Source organism: Pyxicephalus adspersus, chromosome 3 (genome assembly GCF_032062135.1).
Source record: "Pyxicephalus adspersus chromosome 3, UCB_Pads_2.0, whole genome shotgun sequence".
Classification (NCBI taxonomy): Eukaryota; Metazoa; Chordata; class Amphibia; order Anura; family Pyxicephalidae; genus Pyxicephalus; species Pyxicephalus adspersus.
This window is the reverse complement of record NC_092860.1, coordinates 13280452-13305310: the sequence shown is the minus strand read 5'-3', so window position 1 is coordinate 13305310 and position 24859 is coordinate 13280452. Positions and strand designations below refer to the sequence as shown.

The window sequence follows — 24859 nt, the reverse complement described above, 5'->3', positions numbered from 1 at the left end:
ACTGGAGGTTAATTATCCTCTAGTGCCCCGGGGCTGAATGCAGCTCTGGGAATCCTCCTGTTTTAATTTCCTCTTCCGATGGTTTCGCAAAATCGGTTCGTCAAAATTTCGTGGAACCATTGGAAGTAAAAGGAAATTTATAAGTTTAAAGTTCGAGGAAATATAAAATTATATTAGGGGTTCCCTGAAAACCTGAATTTTATTACAAGGGTTCCCCATGATAAATTTTTGATTATAAGTTTATTGAGTCATTTGTCTGTGTGATATGTTCAAGTATATTTGTATCTGTTTGTGACACTATTTAAATGAAGATGTGAGGTTTACCTGTTTCATTTCATGGGGGTACTTACTTTTTCACACTACTTTAGTTTGAGCAGTTAGACCACATGGCTGTTGCATAGGCATTCAATCACCTGAATTTTTTTTTTTTTTGCAGCATTGATATAATTTACAGGGCATTTCTTTTCTTTTAATAATGTAATATTGGGAAGGTGAAGTTGGAAATGTAGAGAAACCCTGATCTAGGCAATGGGGCATCAAGGTTGGGTGCTCTGGTACGTATGGCCATTTGCAGTTAAAAAGGGGTTGCTAGATCACATGAAGGGTGCAGCTCATATAGAAATGGTAAGGTGGAATTGGCGCAGGTCTAAGGATTGTATGCATGAATGCCAGCTAAGAGGAAGTGTTGAAGTGTTTTCATAGGGCCATCATATGAGCGGGGCCACTGGGAGCTCTTGTGTGAGGGATTGAATGGGGACAGATGTATGTAAGTTTTGCCAGCTCGCAGGATCAGCCAGGATAGAATGGATTATGATATTGGCATCCAAATTCTCAGCCACATTACTGGCAGGGATGGGAAAGGTGAAGACAGCGTGACACAGCGAGCGTAAAACGATGAGCTATGGAGGAAGGGTCCAGCCAAGCATGACCCAGCGAGGGACAAATTGTGTCGATTGTTTACTTGTGATATGATTTACAATTATGGTGTAATGAGGGTGCTGACAACAGCATGACAATGGGCTAATTGTCACACCGTGCAAAAGAGATTAATGGAATTCAATGAGCTGCGGGGAAATTCTGTGGCTATTAAGGAAACATTGCAACAATGCTATGGTCCATTGCATGCAAATTCAGAATTATTTTCCTAATGCTCCTGCAAGTGACAGCAATGGCTTCTGTGCCAATATTCTCTGCGAGAGCCATAAACTTGGCCTACTATCCTGATGCCATCCCGACAGACAAATGCAAGTGAAAGATTTTTATGATTGGTTGTCAGGAGATTTGGCACTTTATTTAACCCAATTATGTAAAATTTGCACAACCCCTTCTTTTTTTCGGCAACCCTTGCACCTTCCACACATTGGTGCTCAGTGAGTCATTGACAAGGCGCATGCAGTGGTTATGTATGAAGATGTATGAAGATGCCGCTGTTGATTTGCCGCACACTCAGCAGTCTTTCAGGCGTTGGGTACCGCCTCTGGGAACAATACAAACCGTCAGGGACCCGGCGCTGAATACAGACAGATGCTGCAGTCCGTTCTCATTATAATTCAGCTGCAAAGTGAAGTTGAAGCTTTAATGATAGCTTGTTTGGCTCAATAAACCTTTTCTATATCAGGTGTTTGGGAATGTTTGATGGCCTCCTTTCAGGCCGGGTGGTGCAGCGTGCATGCCACTAATGGTGGGGCCCTAATATGTGTTGGAATAATGCACATGTGTTACTGGGAATAAGATGATTTTTAAGTTCCCTTTCTTTGTGCTGTGTTGTTATGCACGACCCACTATTGTAACCGGGCACGGGGGGTCCTGCAACACGTAAAGGTCATTGGGCTTGTCAAGTGATACCCTAGTAGAAAAGTACAATCTCTTGTATGTGCAGGAGATGGGTGCAGAGGGCATTGGTGGGGAGGAGAAGAGCACAGAAGGGTGACAGGAGTGGAGCGGGTGTGATAGCAGGTTGTATGTGCAGGAGAAGAGTGCATAGGGCATTGTTGGTAAATAAGTAAAGAAGAAGAGTGCGGGAGGGTGACAGATGTGGAGAGTATAATAGCAGGCAGTATCTGCAGGACAGAAGTTTTTTTACAAGAGAAGTTCAGAGGGAAAGCAATTTGTGCACAAGAGAAGTGGATGTGATATCAGGCTGTATGTTCAGAGGAGGAGTACAAAGTGGTGACCGTAGGCAATATGGCCTGATTTATTAAAGCTCACCAATGCTGGAGAGATAGAACTTCTATCAGTGAAGCTGGGTGACTCAGCAAACCTGGAATGGATCTGGTCCCGGATTGAAAACATTTGCTAACAAATAGCTAATGACTTTTAGGAAATCTATTCCAGGTTTGCTGGTTCACCCAGCTTTACTAATGAATGTGTCTCCTCTCCAGCATTGGTGAGCTTTAATAAATCAGGCCCAATTTGCTGGAGATGAGTGCAGAGTATATGACAGAAGACAAGAAGTGCTTAGGATATAACAAGAACCACTTTGTGTAGTGCAGAGGGTATGATGCTGGAGCAATGTGAAATAACAATGGGAATATTATAGTGAGGAGTGCAGAGGGACGACAGTAGGCAATATGTGAGAAGCGCAAAGGATATAATACCGAGCTGTTTGTGCCGTGTGTGGAGGTCATAGGTGGACGGTTTGTTCATAGAGAGCAGAGGGGTGACTGTAGGCAATATATGAAGGAGAAAGGTGTAGACGGTGTCATAGCAATCAGTATGTGCGGAAGTGTAGCGCAGAGGGCATAGGTGGGCAATATGTGTAGAAGGGGGGACAGTGTATAATATGTGTAGATGAGGAGCGCAATGGTATGATGACTGGTAGTATATACAAGAAAGGAGTGTAAAGGGGTGACAGTAAGCAATATCTGCAGAAAAGGAGTGTAGAGGATATGATAGCAGGCAGAATGTGCAGGAGAGAAGTGCATTGGGTATGACAGAGACCACTGTGTGCAGGAGTGCAATGTGGAGGGTATAATGGAGGATACTTTATACAGAAGAGCAATGGGAAGGGTACAATGGCAGGGATATGGTGAGGTGTGTGCAGGAGAGGAGTGCTGAGGATATACCAGCAAGGAGCATGTACAGCAAAGGATTGTTGGAAGGTATGACCAGCAATAGGTTCAGGAGTGCAGAGTATGACGAGTGAAGAGAATATTAATAGGGAGTATGTGTAGAAGTGAAAACAATATGATGGTGGGCAGAAAGTTCAGGAGAGGAGTGTGAAGCATTAACAGTAGATGGTATGAGCAAGAGAGGAGGGCAAATAGTAGAATAATGGACAGTATGTGGAGGAGAGGAGCATGGCGGTGTGTGCTGAAGAGTGTCACCTGGTATGGGAGGAAGCAATATGTACAGGAGAGGAGTGCGGTGGGTAAAATAATAGGCATGGTGTGTAGGAGAGGAGTGCAGAGGGTATGACAACAGGCAACATGTACAGAAGAGGCGTGAATGGTATAACAGGGCGGTATGTTCAGAAGAGAAGGGCAAAAGAGAGTAAAAGCAAGCGGTATGTGCAGGAGAGAAGTGTGAAAGGGATAACAATAGGTAGGATGTGCAGGGGAGGAGCACAGCATGGGTAATAGTTGACAGTAATCTTCTGAAAGAAGTGGCAAAGGGTATGACAGGTAACAGTATGTGCAGGAGAGGAGTACGGTGGGTATATTAGTGGGCAGTGTATACAGGAAAGGAGTGTGCAGGGTATGACAGGTAATGGTATGTGCAGGAGTGAAGTATGATGGGTATAATAGTGGGCAGTGTATACAGGAAAGGAGTGCGCAGGGTATGACAGGTAATGGTATGTGCAGGAGTGGAGTATGGAGGGTATAATAGTGGGCAGGGTATACAGAAAAGGAGTGCGCAGGGTATGACAGGTAATGTTATGTGCAGGAGAGGAGTATGGAGGGTATAAGGGTGGGCAGTATATACAGGAAAGGAGTGCACGGGGTATGACAGGTAATGTTATGTGCAGGAGTGGAGTATGGAGGGTATAATAGTGGGCAGGGTATACAGGAAAGGAATGCAGAAGTGAAGTAAGGTGGTATAATAGTGGGCAGGGTATACAGGAAAGGAATGCAGAAGTGAAGTAAGGTTGGCACAATAATGATCAGAATGTGCAGGAGAGGAGTGGGAAGGTTAGACAGCTAGAAGCATGTACAGAACAGGAGTGTTGAAAGATATGACAGGGTAGTATTTGCATTTGTTCAGGTGAGGAGTAAGAAGGCAGTATGGGCATAAAAGGAGGGTTCAGGGTGAGATAATGGGCATTATGTGCGGGAGAGAAGCACAGCGGGTATAAAAGTTGGCAGTATGTGCTGCAAGGAGTGCCAGAGGACAGTATAAGCAGCAAGGAATGTGGAACATATGACAGCAGGCAATATATGTAGGAGTGAAGTAATATACTTAGTACAATCTCTTGGCCCTGGGCATCACCCCCTGCACCATCAGTGTATACTGGGCCTTAGAGTCCAGAAAAGAAAACAAGCAGAGGGCATTGTGCTGTGAGGACATTTTTCCTATTAGGACAATGATGCATGTGGCCCTTTCGCCTTTTTTGCTGCTGTAAGTAAAATGAAATAGTTATTTAACCCCAGCGTTAAGGGTGTGCAGGCGCAGATTGCCCAGCGTAGCGTGGAGCGGATGTCATGCTGGATGGCAGGATGTCTAGAGAATATTACTGTTCTTATCAAAGAGCTGCAGCTGGTGCTGGAGGTCTGACAAGATCACAGATAGTGAGGAGACGTTACCAGACAGATTATAGAGCCGTAACAGAAACACAATCTGAGAGCGTGTTAATAAAGGAAAATATTGCATGCCCATCGCCACATCATTTTATCATTTACAGGCTCGGTATGAGCCCACCCATACAGGGGCAGGGTGCTCGGTGTCAGATCCTGGGGGGGTCTGGAGAGGAATGCTTGATTGCTGATCATTTCAATATAGATAGTATGGGAAATAATACAAGCCAAATTAAAAATGCAGCAATAGGTATTCTTAAATGATAAGATGTTTTATACTCTGTATTAACGCCACCCAATATAGTGTAGGTCCTTCTTGTTCTACTAGCTATGGCCTGCCATGGCATAGACTCCACAAGACCACCAAAGATGTCTTTTGGTGTCTGGCACCAAGATGGTAACATCAGTTTCTTCAAGTCAAGTGCTCGTACTTTCTGCTCATTTAAAAGAGCACTGAAAACCCATTTTTTCACACTTGCCTACCCATCTTCTTCTGTCTTTTGAAACCGTCACTACTTCCCCCCACTACATATCTCCCCTCTTGCTGTGTGTTACTTCCCCCACCTCCTAGATTGTAAGCTCTTCGGGGCAGGGTCCTCTCCTCCTGTATCAGTGTATGTATTAGTTTGTCATTTGCAACCCCTATTTATTGTGCAGCGCTGCGTACTATGTTGGCGCTATATATATCCTGTTTATTAACAATAATAATAATAATAATAATAGTCTTAATGCCCCCATCAGTCTTCGTTAGTCCCATAATGCATCTTACTGACATCTCTTACTTAGGCCAAGAACACAAACCTACCTGAGACATCACACCAAGCCACCTTCTTCTTCCATTGCTCCATGGTCCAGTTCTGATGAGCCCATTGTAGGGGTATTTGATGGTGGGCAGCATGGGCCCCCTCTTCTCCATGCTCATCAGTGATCCTGGGTACCAATGACCTTCACCCCGGTTGAATAGTTGCCCTTCCTTGGAGCACTTTTGGTAGATACTTACCACTGAATATGGGAATAGGTATACTGCTGTTTTGGAGATGCTCAGAGCCTCTCATAGAGTAATAATTTGCAGTAATTCCACACACGTCATTCTCTGGACAGAACCTCAGATATTGACAACTACTACCAAGTGTGTACGTGGAAGAGGACAAACGGAAGACAGTTTTCACCCCCGAACTGATGCAGAACTATAGGCAGATATAAAAGATGCAAATAAATGCAGCTCTATAATCATTATTAAAACTTTATTTTTTATCTACTTTTTTTGCCAGAAGTGTATTACCTGGATTTGATCTGCACACACTGCATGCAACCATAGACACACGCAGGATCGGGTATCGGGTGAGTATATTATTTTAATTATTTTATAACACATTTGTCGTATAGGACGCACTAACTTTCCCCCCCAGTTTTGGGGAAGAAAAAGTGCGTCTTATACGGCAAAAAATACGGTAGTTTATTATATAATATCTTGCTGTGTATAGCAACCACTACCTATTTGTGTTTCAGTTTCATACATAGACTCATTGGTCACTTTGGGGAAGAAGAAAAAATTCCCATTTGTAATGATAGCAGTGCATACAGAAAAGGAGACACATGAGTAGCAGAGACACATGTGACATGAAGCTGCAGTCCTCATGCAGGATCTCCATGGAGTGCCTACTAAACTGAGCTTCATATTGCAAGGATTATCTTTAATAATGCAGACTGTCTAAGTTTGGCACTGCTGCATTGTGTTCGGGATTCAATTAAACGTAACAGTTGAATGAATTCCTTCTTGGTCAAAGGTGACAACACTCTGCCCCTGTCTCCCAATTCTGCTCCTGTGTTGTCGGCTTGTGATAAGGATTGACAGGTGGCCTTTTCCACACACATCATACAGGCAGTGCAGTTAGAGGTTACATCTGCTTTAAATAAAAAATAAAAATGTAACAAAAAATATCTTCTGTTTAATCAATGTCATGGAGTTGTGCGGTCGCTGTGTTTTAAGGAAATTCAGTATCCATCATGAAATCCAATATATCTTTTATGATAAGGCAATTTTGAGACATCGATTTCCCCGGAGGTAGAAAAGATGGATGTCTTTGTTAGCACTCTTCAAAAGCTTGGCTTATTTTTCCTGTGAAAGATCTTTAAAGTCTGCACACAAGGGACCTCTATAGGTCTATAGGAATGATGCCATGTATGAAGAAAAATGCATAAAACAACTATATATAAAATGGATCAATCTTAAAATAGATCTGTTAAAAAAAACAGGTTGTAAGGTAGCAAATAGCAATAATTGATGTACTTTATTTTACATTTTGGGCAGATTCAGACATAGCTTGGGAACCCATGGGGCTCCCCATGGCGGCACTTTGCCAGCCACTCGGTAGTTTGCACCCAATTCTCCCCCATTCATTCTCTATATCTCTATAGGGCTGTCACAGGTGGAAGCTACTTACAGCACCTCTCTGCACCTCAACCTGACTGCCGATCTGACCATAACCATACTCATATATAAGCCCAAATGACTTGTATGGAAGAAACCCAATAATTGCCCCTGGTAGGCTAAATTCCCGCCCTGCCCCAAGGCCAACCCCAAATCCCATTATCCCCCCCTCCCCCCCTGATTTTTTTTATTAAAAAAACCTTTATATACCTTCTCCTGCAGTTTTCAGTGTGGTGGCTTTTACGTAATGACGTGCCACTGGGTGCCAATAACTTGGAGTACTATGAGCTCAACCCGCGTGGTTCACATTGAATGATAAGGTGTGACCAGATTTTTGACCAATACTGTATATATATGCATAATGTTTTCTGCTCAATAATGATGCCCAGTTTCACATTCCAGGAACAAAATGTGCAGTGAATGAACTGACTGCATGGCATGTGGGAATTGTCAGCGGGTGGCTATTTAAGAAGGCTAGAAAATCCAGCCTGGGCAAATCCATTGGTAGGTGGCCTCCGTTGGCTAGCGGAACTCAAGGCAGCTGCCCCTTAAAAGGGCTTTGCTTTTTCCTGTTATATGTTTTGCCCCGCCAGCATGAAAAAACACACAAGCAATTAATTCTACTCTTCAAAAAAAAAATAATAAGCAATTAGTACAGTACAAGAAAGTTGCACTAGTACAGATGGGAAATTATTACTGAATTCATTAAAAATTTGGCTAGGTCTAGAGGAGTCTCTTGGCACCGATGTAAATGGTCACATGACAAATGTAAGGGTGTCGCAGCCGGGTTGGGTACTAGTGAAATCAACTTCCCAGTGTTACTTGTGTGTTTTAGAGGAAAATCTGGACTCCTTCGGCAGAGTTGTGCAAATCTCAAACCCTGTAGCACACAAATACAAAGCCTTTAGCTGGTAGGACCTATTTATCAGTTTACATCAGGGGAGTCAAACTCTGGCCCGGGGGCCAAATCTGGCCCCCAATGTCCTTTTTTGTTTAGCCTCCAAGGCAATCCTAAATATGAACTGCAGCTGACCTGCCTCTGCATTGAAATAGCGCCGCTACTACAATTCCCGACATCACTCGCATCTATAGACCAGCGGCCTCTCTGCCTATGCGTGGCCCCGCATTGGACTGTTTTATAAAGGCAAATAATGCGGGGAATTTTAGTAGTGGCGCTATTTCAATAAGGAGGGAGTTTCAGCAGCGGGCCACTCATAAGATTTAGCCCCGCATTGGCCGCATCTGCCATTTCCAGCACTCGCCCTCAGCTGTTCTTTTCCTTGGTACTCCAAGGCATGGACTTGAATGGTTGGATTTTTATAGAAGAATATTGATATTATTGTTAGCCTGTGCAAAAAGGTTACCATTGAAATTTAACTCAGAAGGCTACAAATAGAGAAACAGGCATAACATTTTTTCTTAAATAAAATTAAAAAAAAAAAAATATATGCCTCTTTCTCCAATATAAGCATGTTCCAGATTGAATGTAAAGCAAAACCTCTTTGTTTCCATATGAAAAGGTTTTATATCTAAAGAGAAGGAAAAATTTCCTCAATTTTCTCAATAAACTTCAAGGTTGACCGATTTTACGTTTTTAATTTTGGCCCCCTGAGTATTTGAGTTTGACACCCCTGGTTTACATGGAGATCAGCTTTAAATTCGGTCTTATTAACATTGTCCATAGCAAAAAAAGCTCCTCCAATATTTCAATCTGGAACGTCCCAGATGTGCTGGATAGTCAGTCCAGGCCAGGGCTTACTAGAGATTTGCATTACCGCTTATCCTAACATAGAACCTTATCAGCAAATGCAAATAAAGGGCAACCTAGGCATTGTCCCAAGGCAGACAGACTAGGAGACAACATCTCATGAAATGGTCTCATTACTCATAATTAGAATTTCTGCCTAGACACCCGAAACACACATCTTGCCAATGTCCTACATGAGCGCTCATTGATTTTATCCTTGTATCACTCTAGGTGTAATGAGCCTTACATTCAATTGTATTTTATTTACTTGCACTCCAAGAGATCCTTCGATTTTTCTGGGTCTATTTATCAACAGCAGACTCTCTCTCTGATTCTTCATTGCCTCCATGCACGGTGTGATTACTGTTGCTGCACCCATCCCGACTTCTTAAAATTGTGCCCTAGCATAAGCTAGAAAATTGAAATGAAAACACTACATTCATCCTCACAATGATTTTTGCCTGGAATATATTTGCTTGGCTTTCTGCATTGTTCACCATTGGGGGTCTATTTATGAAAATCCTCACCCAAGATTCACATATTTTTTAACCTCAGCATTAATTAGAAAAATATATGAATTATTGGTTGAATCTTGAATAAGTTGTGTGAATCTTGGGTAAAACATTGATAAATCGACCCTCAAGGGTCCCTTTTGGTATAGATTGGTAACGGGTTAGATCTCTTGATTTGGCTTGGTGGTCGTTGTTATTACGATGGAAAGTGAGGGACAATCCACAAATTGGAGATGTTAATGTATCAGGAATAGAGACCATCTTCTGAAGGACAGCCTTATTTTGGTGATTGTTTAGAGCAAGGGATGTCAAACTCTGGGCCGGGGGCCAAATCTGGCCCCCAACAGCCTTTTTTTTTTGCCCCCAAAGGATTTGATATTTCCATTATGTTCACATTAAATGAATCTACACAAATAACTATAGAGGCCACCATTGCTGGCCTTTTCATTAAAGTGATAAAGTGATTGTCATGCTGATCCTAAGCCTTTAATACTTGGCCTGGGACACATAAACAAAGCAGGAGTTTTGATTTGCTATGACTTTCTAATGAGTATGCTTGCTTGCTGCTTGTCAATACAATATAATACCATATAATGTTATTGCTGGTCAATACCATTAAAATATAGAAGCCAGATACAGCCAAGCAAATAACATTCTCAGGAAAGTAAATCAGCAATGGGTCTCTGTTCAGGAAACTGATAAAACATTGGGGCAATCGGTCTCTAGCCAAGGCTGAAATATACATTTTAGGTGGGCTAAACCTTTAAGTCCATTTTTCTTCTATTTTCAATATAACATATTCTTTTCTAGACCAGGAAACTCTACTCACCATTGTATCCAACAAGCTGATCCATATTGCTGAGCCTTGGCTGCCTTTCACACTCTATGTAGCTTGGTATATCATTGGCTTTATCCAAAATAAAATCATAGCCAATAATATTATTGCAAAATAAAAAAATGTCTAAATTCAGAATATAAAAGTGATAGTTTTTTTGTTTTTATTTATTACAGACAATAAAGATGTACATGTTTTATTCTTCTTTTTTTTGTTTGTTTAGTACAGAAGTAATTAAATACATACATTTGTATTCATCCTATCTAATTTTACTGTCATGTAAGATTTATAGATATTTCAAATTTATAAAAAAATATTCTCCTATAATCAAAATATGTATTCAAAAGGAATAAAGTAGAGGTTCACATTATGTACATGAATTGGCATTCCTTAATTACTTTTTTGACAGGACCTTGAGTTTTGGGTAACAAGTGGCTGCTCCCCTGTGATGGTGTCCAGTACCGCCATTTAATTGACCCATACTGCTGACATTAATGTCCATTTTTAGCATTGTCAAGGAAAGAATAGAGAGGAAGCAATGGTTAGGTGAGTACACGGATGTCTGGGTAGGCCAATTGCAGAGACAAGGTCACTTCTCCCTGCAAGTTTGTTGCCTTGGTTGACCAACTTTGAGAACCAGAGCCTTGTATTTTTCTTTTGGAAACTCTCACCATTTTTCATCTCAGTGCTGCTGATCCCATTGATAGCTACAAAGTCCTTCATTATTCAGTGGTTTCCTCCATTGACCTTCCATTAAAGGACACAGTAGTGACACAAAAGTCATCAGGAGAAACCATTAAAAGCTGCTAGAGGCCCCAAAAAATTGACCCTCCCAAAAATTTTAGTTTTCTTTTGGAATTCAGCAGATTTCTCAGCACTGACTTGGAGTTCTGAGCCTCAAGAACAGGGAAAAGAAAATTCTTTCATTTTGGCCTGGAATATTCCAGAAATAGGCTCTCCGTGCATGATTCCTGCCATCAACCCACCCAGATTCTGAGTCTGTTCCTGCCCACTTTGTGTTCTTTTTTTCTTGTTGAGCTAAATTTCTAGATCTACACATCCTACCATGACCATTATAAGGGGCTCCCCCTGTCCCCATTGGATTTAATATTTATTTTATATTACAACTACTATGGGTAGATGTTCTTAATTCTGAAGTGTAGGAACCTCTTTCTTCTTGGATCACCACTTTTACATTGAGTGTTGTCTTGATTTACAGGTTCCTAACCTGGCTTTTAATAATTGCAGGAGGTATTATAAGATTACTATATCTCCAATGATGATGGGAAATGATGAATGCATGGTAAGTATACAGGTTTTAGTTACATTTCATTTCCATGGAGCCCATTGTCAAATCTTGTACAATGACTAATGAGAATGGAGAAGAGAGCACAGATTAGGGAAATCTCATCACTGGAATTGTAAACAGTGCAAGTGGTTGATTTATATATATATATATATATATATATATATATATATATATATAAAAAGATTAGGGGGTAATGATCCCGTATGCTGTGGGAATTGAAGCAGTCCATGCCATATTTTGGTGATCCATTTCAAATTTTAGGCAAGTTTGAACATTATTCTAATTCCAGAAATAGCTGCAAGCAGATACAAGAAATACCCTATACTTATTTCTATACCTGTTGGGCAGAGAATGTCAGTCCAATTACCATGTAACAAGTACAGCCAATTTTACTGAAATCTCTATAATTATCCAAGGGCCAAAATATTGAATAGTGATATTTGGAAATGTGTAAGATTCCTAACTCAAAAACTTTACACTGTATTCACATTTCCTTGCATCATTACATTTTTCATATACACCACTATGATTCATTTAAATTTCAGAAGCAGTTAGAGAAAGGCAGCATTTTACAAAACAGACATTCTACAGCACAGAACAGCTTAGGGATCTCTTTATAGAGCAATACATTCAGAATTCAATTGAAAATTTTCTGGAGGGGAATCTTCCAGCTCCGTGTGTTTTAAATGGCAGTGATTGACCCTCCACTAGAGAATGGCAAGTTCACTGCTTTTATAAATGACCCCCCTTGGAGTAGCTTAGACATATCATTGTACTGTCATGTACTGGTCCCATTTTTTGTTTATTATAAGTACTTAGTACAAACCTGAAAATTGTCTACATTTAAAAAGAAGGCAAAGCTTTATGGTAACCCAAGACGTTTTATTGCACATATAAGTATGAAAATGAACATTGTTGTGGGTGAAGCTTGCAATATAGCAATTACCGCATCTTTCCAGTGGAAATACCTGGTGATCCAACCAGTCCCCCTTTTTTTCTTTTTATTCTGACCACATGAAACATGGAAGTAGGTCCATTGTGGAGTGGTCAATGCATTGCAGATTGGAGATCCAGGACAACATGTGGACAGTCAGTTTGCACCATGTCTCCAACTGACATGCAGAAAGATATATATTTGTATAAATAATCCTAATAAAACAAATGTATGTGTGTATATATATATATTTATTTATATATACATACATTCACTTTATTAGGGATTGCAATATTGAAAGTGAGATTGCAAATACTTTAACACTGTTGTGGATAAAGTCTCCATTTATAAGTATGAACATGCTACAAAAGCCAGGGAGAAATGTACAAACTCATATTATAGGAACATTTCCTGACATTAGGGGGATATGTTCATCAATACCAATGTTACTATCACCCACAATGATGTCTATGCTTATGGAATATTTATGACCTGGGGTCCCATTTAGTAATGACATGATGTGCAACATTGTATGGAGATAACGGAATATAGATGATTGAACATGGAAAGTTATTTCGCCCAGGGGTGAACAGTAATAATTGCATTTTATTAGATCTATTGCATAATGACAAACTGTAGTTCCACTATTCTGTTAGGAAGAAAATAAGAAGTGGAAATAATGCTAACGTCAACAGATAAGACTGTAGAGTGCAGAGGAGACAGAACAATGTCGGATTTAAAGAAAGATCAATACATTTTGCAAATATTGGACTATTTAATCAAACCTTTCCAATGGAATATTTACAGAAGGAGGCAAATAAGAGATGCTTATTGTTAGGATTTCCATACACATTGATTGATTTTTTACATTGTTCATGAGTTGTATAACCTGCATGGGGTTTTTCCATTGTTAAAAAGCTCTTTGGTAGTTTTAATGCATAAATGCTGTAGCATACATGTACATACGTTGGCATGAAATACCACAAATGTTCATGTATTCTTCAGTAACTGCTATGTAGTGATGAGTAAATAGGAGAACACAAGGGGGAAGTTGGGCCTGTGACATGAAATGCATAAAACATTCCACAGCTGGTTATAAAGTTCAATAAAAATGCATTATCGTATTCTGCAACAGTCATATGCACTTATTTAAAGCTGAACTTCAGAAAAAAAAACAATACAATGATAAAATACACATAAACTGCATTTTTTTACTGAGATTTATCTTGTCTTATTTTACAACACCTATCTGTTCCAGTTAAGGAATACAGTGGTGTCATCCCGGATCAAGCGTTTCAGCCTAGTAATTGCACAGTAAAGGAGCAGAAGATGGATGATATCATCCCTCTGCTCACACTGCTTTCCTATTACATAAGCACATTTGGAAAGAGCATACTTGACTGTCTGGCAGCGTTGGTCAACCCTCTGCCCTAATCTGCTGTCTGCTTCAAGAAGCTGATACCAGGTCAGATTCCTATGCTTACACTAGAGACATTTGTAAAATAATAATGATTTATTATCTGATACATTGATGCATTGATCTATGCCTGTGCAAAAAAAACATCATGCAATGACTCACAGCTATTAATCAGATGTCAGCTCTCTGCAGCTTATCGTAGCCAGAATACCGGCACAAGTTGTCTGATTGGCTGCTTTGATTTACCGAAGTTTGTTTCTTGCTCTTTGCTTTGTTCAATAAAAAAGAGGCAATTGGCTAAACATTACCCATTTTATGGACACACAGTACCTGAGATATCATAATAATCACACAAAAAATTAAATAAAGTAGGGCTGTCCCAAAAAAGCCCAGGTTAAATGGAAACTTTTTCACACCCACCTAGGGGCCTGTTTCCTCTATAGTTGCACTTTTGGAGTTGCAATGTGTTTTTGGTTTAGTTGTTGTGCATTGCATTATGACAGCTTCATTTGAACCGTCTTCCCAATGCAAAACAAATACAAACAAAATCTTGCATGCAGCTATGCATTGCACTGAGGTTCCTTGGTAAGGTGCATTTGGGGCGCCATTAAAGATTAACAGCATGCAGCACCAAATGCATGTGATGTGCATTGCCATGCATTATGGTAGTAAATGCATTTCCTAATGTAATGCATGCAAGAAGAAACCGGTTCTTCGTTATTACCAAATATAAAACCATGTCAAGTCCCCACGGCCACCAATCCAGCTGGGGCAGCCCATTCCTGTTAACACAATGAAGGCAACTCTCAACAAGAGATATTCCACACAATATATACAGATTAAAGTATCAATATTTACACTGTCTATAATATATTGGATTGTTATCCATTGATAATCTTCTGACTGATGTACCCAGGCATAGTGTACAGGATGAGGACCAAGAAAATGGTCAGAATGGCGATGATGAGTAGGGCAATGATGTACTTCTTGTATCTCTTCCAGATGAAGAAAACAAAGGTTTTGAGGGGGTTTACAAACCAGTTGAATGAGGTTTTGGGACGGCTGCAAGAAAGAAAGAAAAAAAAATCTTATATTACCAATTCAGTTAAAAATCACATGCTGTGTCTTGTGTTCTATCAGTAGAAGTGAGAGATCTGGGTACATCTCCAGTGGTGGGACTGTGGTCTGCTGCAAAGGAGGTGCCGTGATCTGGCACAAACCTTGGTATGTGATCATCTCAAACTACCTATACAAGAAAGGTATCAGCTGCTTCCTTCCTAGAAAAGAAACTAGTAACCCCTATAGTCTTGAGGAAATTTGGTTTATAGACATAACACAACCCTACCTCTGGTTTTGGTATGGTATACAAATGAGCCTAATACAGCAGCAATCCAGCCCTGGAACCAAGTTGGTGAACTGCACAACAGCCACAGTATGCTTAACAAACCTTAATATTGCATATGGTTAATAAGGGAATCTAAAGACCTTTTTTGAATACAAGTTGCACTTTTTCCCTGCATTGAATGACTTGAAAAAAAAAAGACAGATTTTTACAAATGATTATAAGGCACAGCTCATTACACCTGCACAGCTTACACAGCTCATTACACACACATTTACGAATTTAAGTGGTAAAAACAAGAGCAAACGAATGAATTCATAAGCATTGGTTTAAAATGCAAAGCACATGCTTGTGAAAATGAATTAGGTATTGACAAAAAGATGACAAGCATCAATGCAGACAAGATCTGTGTAATTGCACTTGAGATTCTGGGATAATTATTTGGCTTAATGTAAATGGAGGCTTTGCCAAGGCGAGCAACAGGTGCATTTAAAGTGGAACTACTCAACAGTTATATAAAAAAAAAAATGCTAGCAGTAAGGTTTGTATGGGAGAATAGACTAAGTGGGGCTTATGTACTAAAGGAAAAATAGTTAATTATCTCCTTGCAAGGGTGAATGTGTTTATAGTTCACTTTTCAATAAAAATCCAAACACATGTAAGAAAATATAAAAGAAAAAAAAGGATTTTTCCTTGCACATGATTGGATAGTTGATTTGAGCATCTCATTTACTAAGCTACACGAGATATTTCTCTTTCAAAAAGATTCATTTTGCAATGTCTGGATTCAATTAGTGAATCAACACCAGTATTCTTGTTATCAACCCCAGTTTCTTGTACTATTAACCTTCTCCTATCCTTCTAACAGTTTTAGTGCATAGCAGATTATAGCAACAGTTATAAGTTATAGCAGGTATTCAGTTCAAATCCACACCCTGCCCTTATTTCTAAAAATACTTTATACATTCTTTATACATACCTACATACAACAAGTGTGCCAAGATGTGCTCGGGTATAAGAACAGGTTAGGATCCACCCCCGAGGATACTACAACCCTCTCCTACTCACTCCCTATGGTGGCAGTTTCCATACTGCAGAGCAGGACCCTGACATTATCACCAACAGCATTGCTCTCTGCAGTACTGCGAGCCTAGGGTGGCATAGTGGTGGCAATGTGGCGCACTCCATGTGTTTATGACAGCCTTGGCTTACAGGAAGTGGGTTGAAGGCTCCAGAGGCAATACAATCAACAGTAATCAATGCTTTGATAATTTGCCCTGTTCATTTTGCTTTAATTGATGAACCTTTTGCTACCAAAACTCACTTCCCCTTACTTATTTATCACCACATCCTCTGGCCATTGCAATATGCAGATACTGGTACTTTTATTATTATAGGTTAGCATGTGACTCTTTCCTCTTCCAATCATGATGCACAGCTGGATCCCTAAGCAGCCAACCAGCAAGCCCAAATACTCTAGGAAAATCCTTTGCCCTATATGAGCTCCAATCGCACAATTTGGCAACCTAATAAAATTAATAACACATACTTGGGTTTTTCCAGAGGTTCTGGCTCCTTTCGTCCCAGGCCCACTGGACTCTTCTCCGCCTCTTCCACTGTCAGGAGCTGGAACTCTGCTTCAACTTTCCCCTAAAAAACAAAGAGGTATTGTTTATGTAAGAAATCTTCATCATTTAATGTAAATTAATAATTTTTATAAAAATAATTAAAATTTTATAACATAAACAGTAATACAGGATACTTGCATGCTCCCATAAAACTTTGCAGCAGATGTTGCTAGAATGTTGGATTGTCTAACTATAATGAAATCATGCAGATCCCTTTAAAGCATGGAGGGGTCTCTCCTTTTCACCAATCAGCTGTGTGTGAATGTATTCTAAACTAACACTTTCTTAATACCACAGAGCAAAATGAAGTAAGAATCCTATTTCAATAATATTTTCTATTATGCCCTGATTAATAATGCAATTATGGCAAAAACATTTTACAATCCCTTTTAATAAACAGCTGCAGATTAAGAGGAGCCGCATAATGCTTGCTTAAAAAATTAAGAACAGGTAAGGTCCCACCCCCGAGGATGCTGAAATACTTTTATCACCTTCTCCCAACCCCCCGTAAGCCCTCACAGACTGAACTATCACCAGTCACCAGTGTGACAGAATAATTACGCTATACAAATTTAGAGGGTACAAATACATTTTTACTACATGTATGTTTCTCTTTTTTAGCTCTTGAGTATTGCAATTCCTATATTAGAGAAACTAGACCAGATGGAGTCCAGTGACTCAGTGCTGCTCCTAACAACTGCTGAAATAAAATATCAGCTGCAAAGGGAAGCTAGGTGAGCCAGCAAACCTGGAATGGATTTCTTTAAAGCCATTTGCTGTTTGTTAGCAAATGTTTTCAATCCTGGACCAGATCCATTCTAGGTTTGCTGGATCACCCAGGTTCACTGATGAAAGTGTATCTTCTTCAGCCTTCCAGAGCTTTATTAAATCAGGCCCAATGTTTCAAAATCATTACCATATATTTGTAAAATGATATACATTCTTTTTAATCAGCAGAGTGTTACATCCCCTTAACAAAAAGCAGAAAGTACAGGGGAATTCTGTTTTACATCAAGCAATGTCTCACTGCACAGCGGCCTACAATTTGCTCTTTCTGTTCATTTATATTGCAGAGAAGTCAAATGCAGTTGTGGCCTTGATCTATTATAGGCTGGAAGGGAAATCTGCATGGCGCTGAGTAAAAATGAGGCAGGGAATGACATTTTCCTGATCTGAGATTCTAAAATGTTAGAAGGTATGAATAAAAGCGTCAAACTCCTCTGAGCACTGGTGTCGGTCTCTTTGTGGTGTGATAATCCTAAAACGAAAAGGTATTTCTGGCCGTGACCTGGCAGCAGCGGATACAAGTAAAGTTACTAAAGTTTGGAGCGTGTCCTGAGTGGTGAGGTCACCGATGTGTGGCTAAGAAATGTAAAAAACTACTTAAAGCAGATGAAAACTTAATAAACGAAACCTTATACAAATGTCAAAAAGTAATTCCCCAAATTGAGAACTTTACAATGCACATTATGCAAACCAGACTTTGCTGTTGTCACCATTGGGAAATTTATAATTGAGATGTCATACAGCCATTGCTGCACTTGGGCTCAATCATATGCCCTGCATGCACATGTGCTGCCAAAGAACATTCTGGGGCGACATAACCTTGTGATTCTGTTGCTGTTTCCTCAAATGGCCATTATTAGGCTGGGGTCAGGTAGGTCATTGGTCCCCAACCTTTTGGACATCATGGACCACTAAATTTGCAGACTCCGGACTGTGATGATGTCAGAACCCGCCCACTCCAGAAACAGAACCCGGCCACCTCCCTGAGCCTGTGATGCATATGGGAGACATGGTTCGTGGCTCTGGCCAGTGCGCCCACCCCAAGTGGGGTCCTTCTCCTCACCCCGCTGGGGGGTGAAGGGGCCAGAGCCGTGGACCACCAAATTTTCTCGCCACCAGTTGTCCGCTGAGGTAGGTAATAAGGCTGGGTTGTTTGACAGCAGTAGAGAATAGTCACCAGCCTGTAATTCTCAGGACTGGATGGACATAATCACAAATCCTTTGGCATCTTGAGAATTTGGCTAATTTCCTAGAGTTCATCATCAAATGCTGCAACTGTACACCTCAATGGCCTACAGGCCTTCCTGTAGGGTTGATGTGTTGCTTTCTTTTACTTACCGCAAGAATGAAGGTGTTTCCACTGGAATCTGTATATTGAACATCCTCTATCCGAACATTTTTCCTCTTCTTCTTTTTCTTCTTCTTTTCCTTGGCCTCCCGTTCTTCCCTCTCTATGTCCTCCTCACTCTTGAGCTTGACAAATGGCCACCAGCCTTTCATGCGCTTATTCCTGAAGATGGAGAAGCGTGGTGTGGCTTTGTCTTTGGCCATCTTGATGGTGCATTGTTGGGATGTCTTTGCTCCTCGCACCATGTCACTTAAGTTCAGTTCAATTGATCCTAAAATATGAAAATAATTAGTGTATTGTCTGTTCTAAAACCATCAAAACTCAGCAGCAGTAAAATTAAAGCGAGCATCTGATTATTTTCCTGTTGGAAAGGCCACCATTTTACCTTTTCATGTTTTGTATACAAACGACTTATCATAATATAAAGAACAAACTACGAATGCCACCAGTTTCTTTGAATACAGCCCAAGCCTTAAAAGCCTTAGCTGTCCCCAGCTACAGTTCTTTTGAAAAAGACCTTAGCTGTTTATATGGAATCAGTGGACTTTTTGCTAAAATCTGACACACCCCTGTAGAGCCAGAGCTTGAGCCAATCAGTAGACAACATGTTTTGTATACACACAACCTATCATATCATAGGGAACAAGCTACGGAGGGCACCCGTTTCTTTCAATGTAGCCTAAGCCTTTGCCCAGCTAAAGTTATTGAGCCAATCAGCAGTCAACATTTTCAATATATACACAACTTAAAATATTATAGACAACCAGCTAATAATGCCATTAGTTTCTTTGAATGCAGCCTAAACCTGAGCAGAAAGCCTGTCCCCAGCTAGAATTATTTTGAAGGATTCTTGCTCTCTGTATGCAATCAGTGAATTTCTGCTAAGGTCTGACACAACCCTGCAGAGGCAGATATTGAGTTTTCCAATAAGCAGGCCAAATGAGCTTAGCAGATTGTAGAATTATAAAGCTAACTCAGCAGATGGAGTGGTGGAGTTGTTGAACCTCTGTGGAGATTCTACTGCTGCCCTGTAGAAAGCAAGGGTTCTTCTCTGTGGTAAGTGTATTACTGCAGTATTGTGAGCCCCTTTGAAGGACAGTTAGTAACATGACTTTGAACTTTGTAAAGTGCCACGTAATTTGTCAGCGCTATATAAATACTGGAAAATAATAATATTTATTATATGTATTTGCAAATCTTTTCAGTATATCTTATTTACAAAGCAACTTTTTGATTTTAGGTTGAGCTTCAAAGAATATCACTTGGCTTTTTTAATAAAGTCATGGCACATGGCAAAATGAGAAGCCAAATTGGCATACCTAAAAAGTCATTGGCAGATATACGGTCATAGTCCCACACTTGGAGGGCCAGCACAGCCGGCTCCCGGAATTCTGACTCTTCCAACGAGAAGATGGACTCCTTCTTCTTGTATGTGATCTCCTTCTCTGTGGGTAGGTAGTCAAACCGGAAGACAAACCTCCAGTTAAAGTTTCCCTCTCCAGTGAGGGAGTTGAAATGCACATCCGTTTCTTGTTTTTCACCATCCAGTCCTCTTATCCACCTACAAAAATGAAAAAGTGGCGACTTTACCAGCAACAAGCTGCTATCTTAGTCTGTAAATCCATTCACTGCAACACTGAGCACCAGTCATACCAATCTGATGTATTTCACTTTTATCTCAGGAGGGAAAAAATTACTTTTGGCCCAAGAAATACACTGTAAATTTACTCTCTGTCAAGACATGCAAATATCAGATGAAGAACAGGTAACCTGTGTTGACATTACATCTCAGATCAAACACCAGCAGATAATAGCGAGGATGAAAATCATAGCACGTACCCTTTCACGTAAATGTCACTAGAGGGTTCGCCGGTAAACGGGTTAATATCATCCAGGATGACATCGTCTGTGTTCCAGATGATCACACGCAGCTCATAACTACAGAAAAGACACGTCAGGGTGAAGAAGACCAGTTAATATCACAGCAGCACTAACAAAAAGTATTAAAATTCTGTTGACCTTCAAAAAAACCACAGAAGCCTCACAAGCAGATGAGTCTGGAAGACAGCTGTTTGTACTTATGTGCTTTAATGAGCTAATAAAGTATATTTATTAGAGATGTGAGTCATATGATATAAGTAGGAGAGCTTACAGTAATCGCTAACATATATTCAAAGGGTACCTGTGACGCCTTCAATAATGATAAACAGGCACCTGGACTGCATAGCAGGCACCTCCAGATGTCTTGATGCATCCTTGGTTCATGTTCAGAGCCCCCCCAGGAACCACAAAACTAAGGCTGCTCTAATATGTAAATACCAGCCAAGGCTTAAATGGCTATTCTTCTTTCTATTACGATGTTATCTCTCCCATGTTTTGCCTGCTGCAAAGTACTTCCCCCTTTTATAAATTCAAGCCTCTGCTTGGTTATGGATTTTGTAGATATCTTGAATACATACTTTACAGGTGCTCGTGGCTTGATGTTAACTGGAGGTGGTGCTGGAACATCGGTTGGAAACAGGTCAATCCACATATGAAGAGATCCCTGAAAGACACATTGATCTTTAGTTTGAATATGAGCTAGGTTTAAGAAAGACAAAAGGGTTTTTAGGCCTTTTACCAGTTCCCGGCATTGTGAAAGACTTGGCGAAACTTCTGTAGGAAGCCACAACCAATGCAACTGGTTTCATTTTTCTGTCTATAATTGGGTTTGCTCTGAGACCAAGAACGGCTGCTGGATAAATTTCCAAATTCAAAACATTCTCATGCTATAGGTTTTACTTATGGGTTCATCATTCTGATGACAAATTTAGCGCTAATATGAAAAAGCTGAACTCTGGCCTTCCCTCCATTCTTATATAGTTGAACCGGCTCCTCTTATGGATTGAAAATGCTTACCCTAATTTCAGTGCACTTTTCTAGCTGGAGGATATCCATCATCTAGCCATTTCCTCCCCAGCCCTACTGTCCCAAGCCCTCCTTTCATTCTTGCAGTTATTGGATTCCAATTCTTTCTTTGAGCCTGATTTGGTAAAGCTCAAGGCTGGAGAGGATATGCTTTCATCAGTGAACCTGGGTGATCCAGAAAATCTGCAATGGCTCTGGACCAGGATTGAAAACATTTGCTAACAAAAACCTTAAAAGAAATCCATTACAGGTTTGCTATACCACCCAGATTCACTGAAGTGTATCCTCTCCTGCCTTGGAGAGCTTCAAAAAAACAAACCTATTGATGGAGGTTAACACTTTTGTCTACCTGATTGGAGTCCTTTTTATTTGTATGTGCTGAGATCTATGTAGGTCTTGAATATGCAAATTCAGGTTCCACTGACTTATTTTAAGTCTTGTGTCCTTATTGTTGAAATAATTATTTTGTTCTGCAGTAGAATCACTGGTAGATTTATGCAAATCCATAAACAAGTTTACCATATGAGAGGTTGTTATTCCCTTGGAACAATTGGAAACATTTGCAACATTGCAAGGACATTGCAAGGACCAGTCCCGATAAACGTGCTACTAACTTCCTGGAGTTTTCCTACAAAAGGTGATTCTTCCTTACCTGTCCCATTCCTGGGTTCTCAGAATTGTAGAGGGTTCTAACTTCTACATGTTCTGGAACTAATTTGGTTCCATACTCTGGCATTTCGTCCCAGTGCTGCAGGACATGCAAAGCCTTGTGTTCATCATAACCTGATAGCATCTCATCTTCTTCCCTGTTCTTGTCTCTTGTGAAAGCCTCTGAAATACAAAATAGATGTTGATATCTTGAGACTGGAGTTTCAACTACTAAAAGGAATTTGCCACATGAAAGAGAAAAGAAAAGTTAAGATTTGATCCAATTCAAAAAGAGCTAAACCAAGAAACCAAATGGTATGATATCCTAATGTATGCAAAGAACTGTTAAAAGAGAACCTTTTTTGAACATTTAAAAGTCCTATTTAACAACAAATATGACAATATATATTACCTTTGTTAGCTATAAATCATGTTTTCAATGCTACACTGAAACTAAACTCACTTTGTGACCTGATTTCCAGTTCTGCCAAGCCCCTGTCTGTTGAAGGTCTGTGCACACATATTTTTGTTATTGATCCTGATCTTCACTGAAAATCTACAGAGGTGTTTCTCAACCAAGGTTCCGTGGAGCCATAGGATTCTTCCAGAGGTTGCTAGGGGTTCCTTAAGCAATGAGTAATTTGTGACTCTCGGGTCAGTTTAAGTGACACCAATGATCATTTTGGCCGTCTGTAAGGGTGACATTTTTCCCAAAGGCGAGCAATGTAAGAGGAATTCTTCCCTTGACCGTGATGCTATACATAATCTGTGGATATAGTAGTTATAGAAGGGGTTCCCTGGAGACCTGAAAGTTATTTTAAGAGTAGCCCTACATTGAAAAGTATGAGTAAGGCTGATCTAGAGTGTGTACAAATGTTCCTCACTGTTGATAAGAAGAACATTAGGGAACCACTATGTTTTGGATTTCAAGCAACCATCTGCTAATGGTCGCTATTAGTATACTATTGTATAACAAGGCAGAAGGTTGCTCACGCTCCTACTTCCCCCTCTCCTCCCCATAGAACATATGTAAAGTAATCTTTAATTAACTGGCATGCTAGCTGATTGCGGTCTCCCTGCAAATATCCTTCATTCTTCCACCAGCAGGATTTCAAACCTGACAATACCAACTGCTTCTGGGTCAAAAATACTCTTTACCCTGGTTTGGAAACATTACCACTGTACTACAACTTCCTACCTACCTCCAATTTTGCTACAAACCACTTTTTCCAACTTTCTTATTAGTATAAAATTCCACAGACTCAACTCACGACCAATATAAGTCTCTGCGAGATTCCCTGAAGCAGCCTAAACAGTGAAATGCGTCAGGAAATATGATCATATGTACTTTCTATATAACTTTGTCATGAATAGTTGAGCATTGTCTAGCATTGATATTCTGAATACAAATCACCTTTTTAACACAATTGTTGCCGCAAAGAGCCGTAATTTTTTGTCCTCTTCTTCTATAAAACTGGCTTCTAAAACAACTATTGTTTTGGACAACAGTAAGTGCAAATGTGTGCATAGCATTGGAATACATTAGTTGCCAATGAAGAGAAGACACCCTTGATGGATGATTTACCAACATCAAACAGTTCATCATGCAATGACACATACCCCTCTGTGACATCATAATTTGAGTGGTACATTCTTCTCTATTTTTTGGGGAGGGGTAGACATATTATTATTTTGTTTTATTATGAAATAATTATTTTTTGTTTCCTACTAATGAGGAAATGTATTTTTGATGCACAAAGAAGTGATTTTGCTTCTTATTTATATTTTATGAAGTTATTACGCATTGATACACCTTAAATAATGAATATGGAGTAATTTAAAAACGTCGGGGCAAAATTTCCATTATTTAGGCCTGTACATTGACAACCTCAGACTTCCAGTGGAATACTCCTCTGCCGTGATCACTTTTTTTTTTTTTTTTTTACTATTTTTATGTTTTACTGGTTTTAAACTTAATTAGAATATGGTGTGCAAAAAAAAAGCTTACATGAGATCAATATTTTCCTGCTGACGATGGGAAAAAACATGCATAATGATAACTATACAAGAAAAAAACAAATCTTTGCTTCTGCTCCTATCATGCTTAATTGCAGATCAAGCTTTATTCCTTCTTTCTGATGTCTTTTAAAATTCTCTTCCGCCATTTGCTGCAATTGAACTCCCTTTCATCTGCTGTAGGGTATTTACCAACCTATCTTTTCAGAAAACCATGCATGCTCGATCCAAAACATTTCTTTCCCAACACATATTTTCTTTGGTCT

The 24859-nt window shown here is 39.9% G+C and overlaps 1 protein-coding gene across 1 annotated transcript in view; it reads right to left on the bottom strand.

Annotated features, from left to right (window-relative positions):
• Positions 1-11696: 11696 nt before the first annotated feature.
• Positions 11697-24859, bottom strand: part of LOC140325375 (fer-1-like protein 4) — a 63818-nt gene continuing 50655 nt past the window's right edge. Inside the window, exons 33-40 of the mRNA XM_072403199.1 lie at positions 23041-23087; positions 22582-22760; positions 21482-21567; positions 20862-20960; positions 20342-20583; positions 19013-19293; positions 16810-16910; positions 11697-14980 (exon numbers count right to left, since the gene is read on the bottom strand). Of these exons, the coding sequence (XP_072259300.1) occupies positions 14800-14980; positions 16810-16910; positions 19013-19293; positions 20342-20583; positions 20862-20960; positions 21482-21567; positions 22582-22760; positions 23041-23087 (1216 nt within the window). The 3' untranslated portion in view covers positions 11697-14799. The remainder of the gene's footprint in view (positions 14981-16809; positions 16911-19012; positions 19294-20341; positions 20584-20861; positions 20961-21481; positions 21568-22581; positions 22761-23040; positions 23088-24859) is intronic.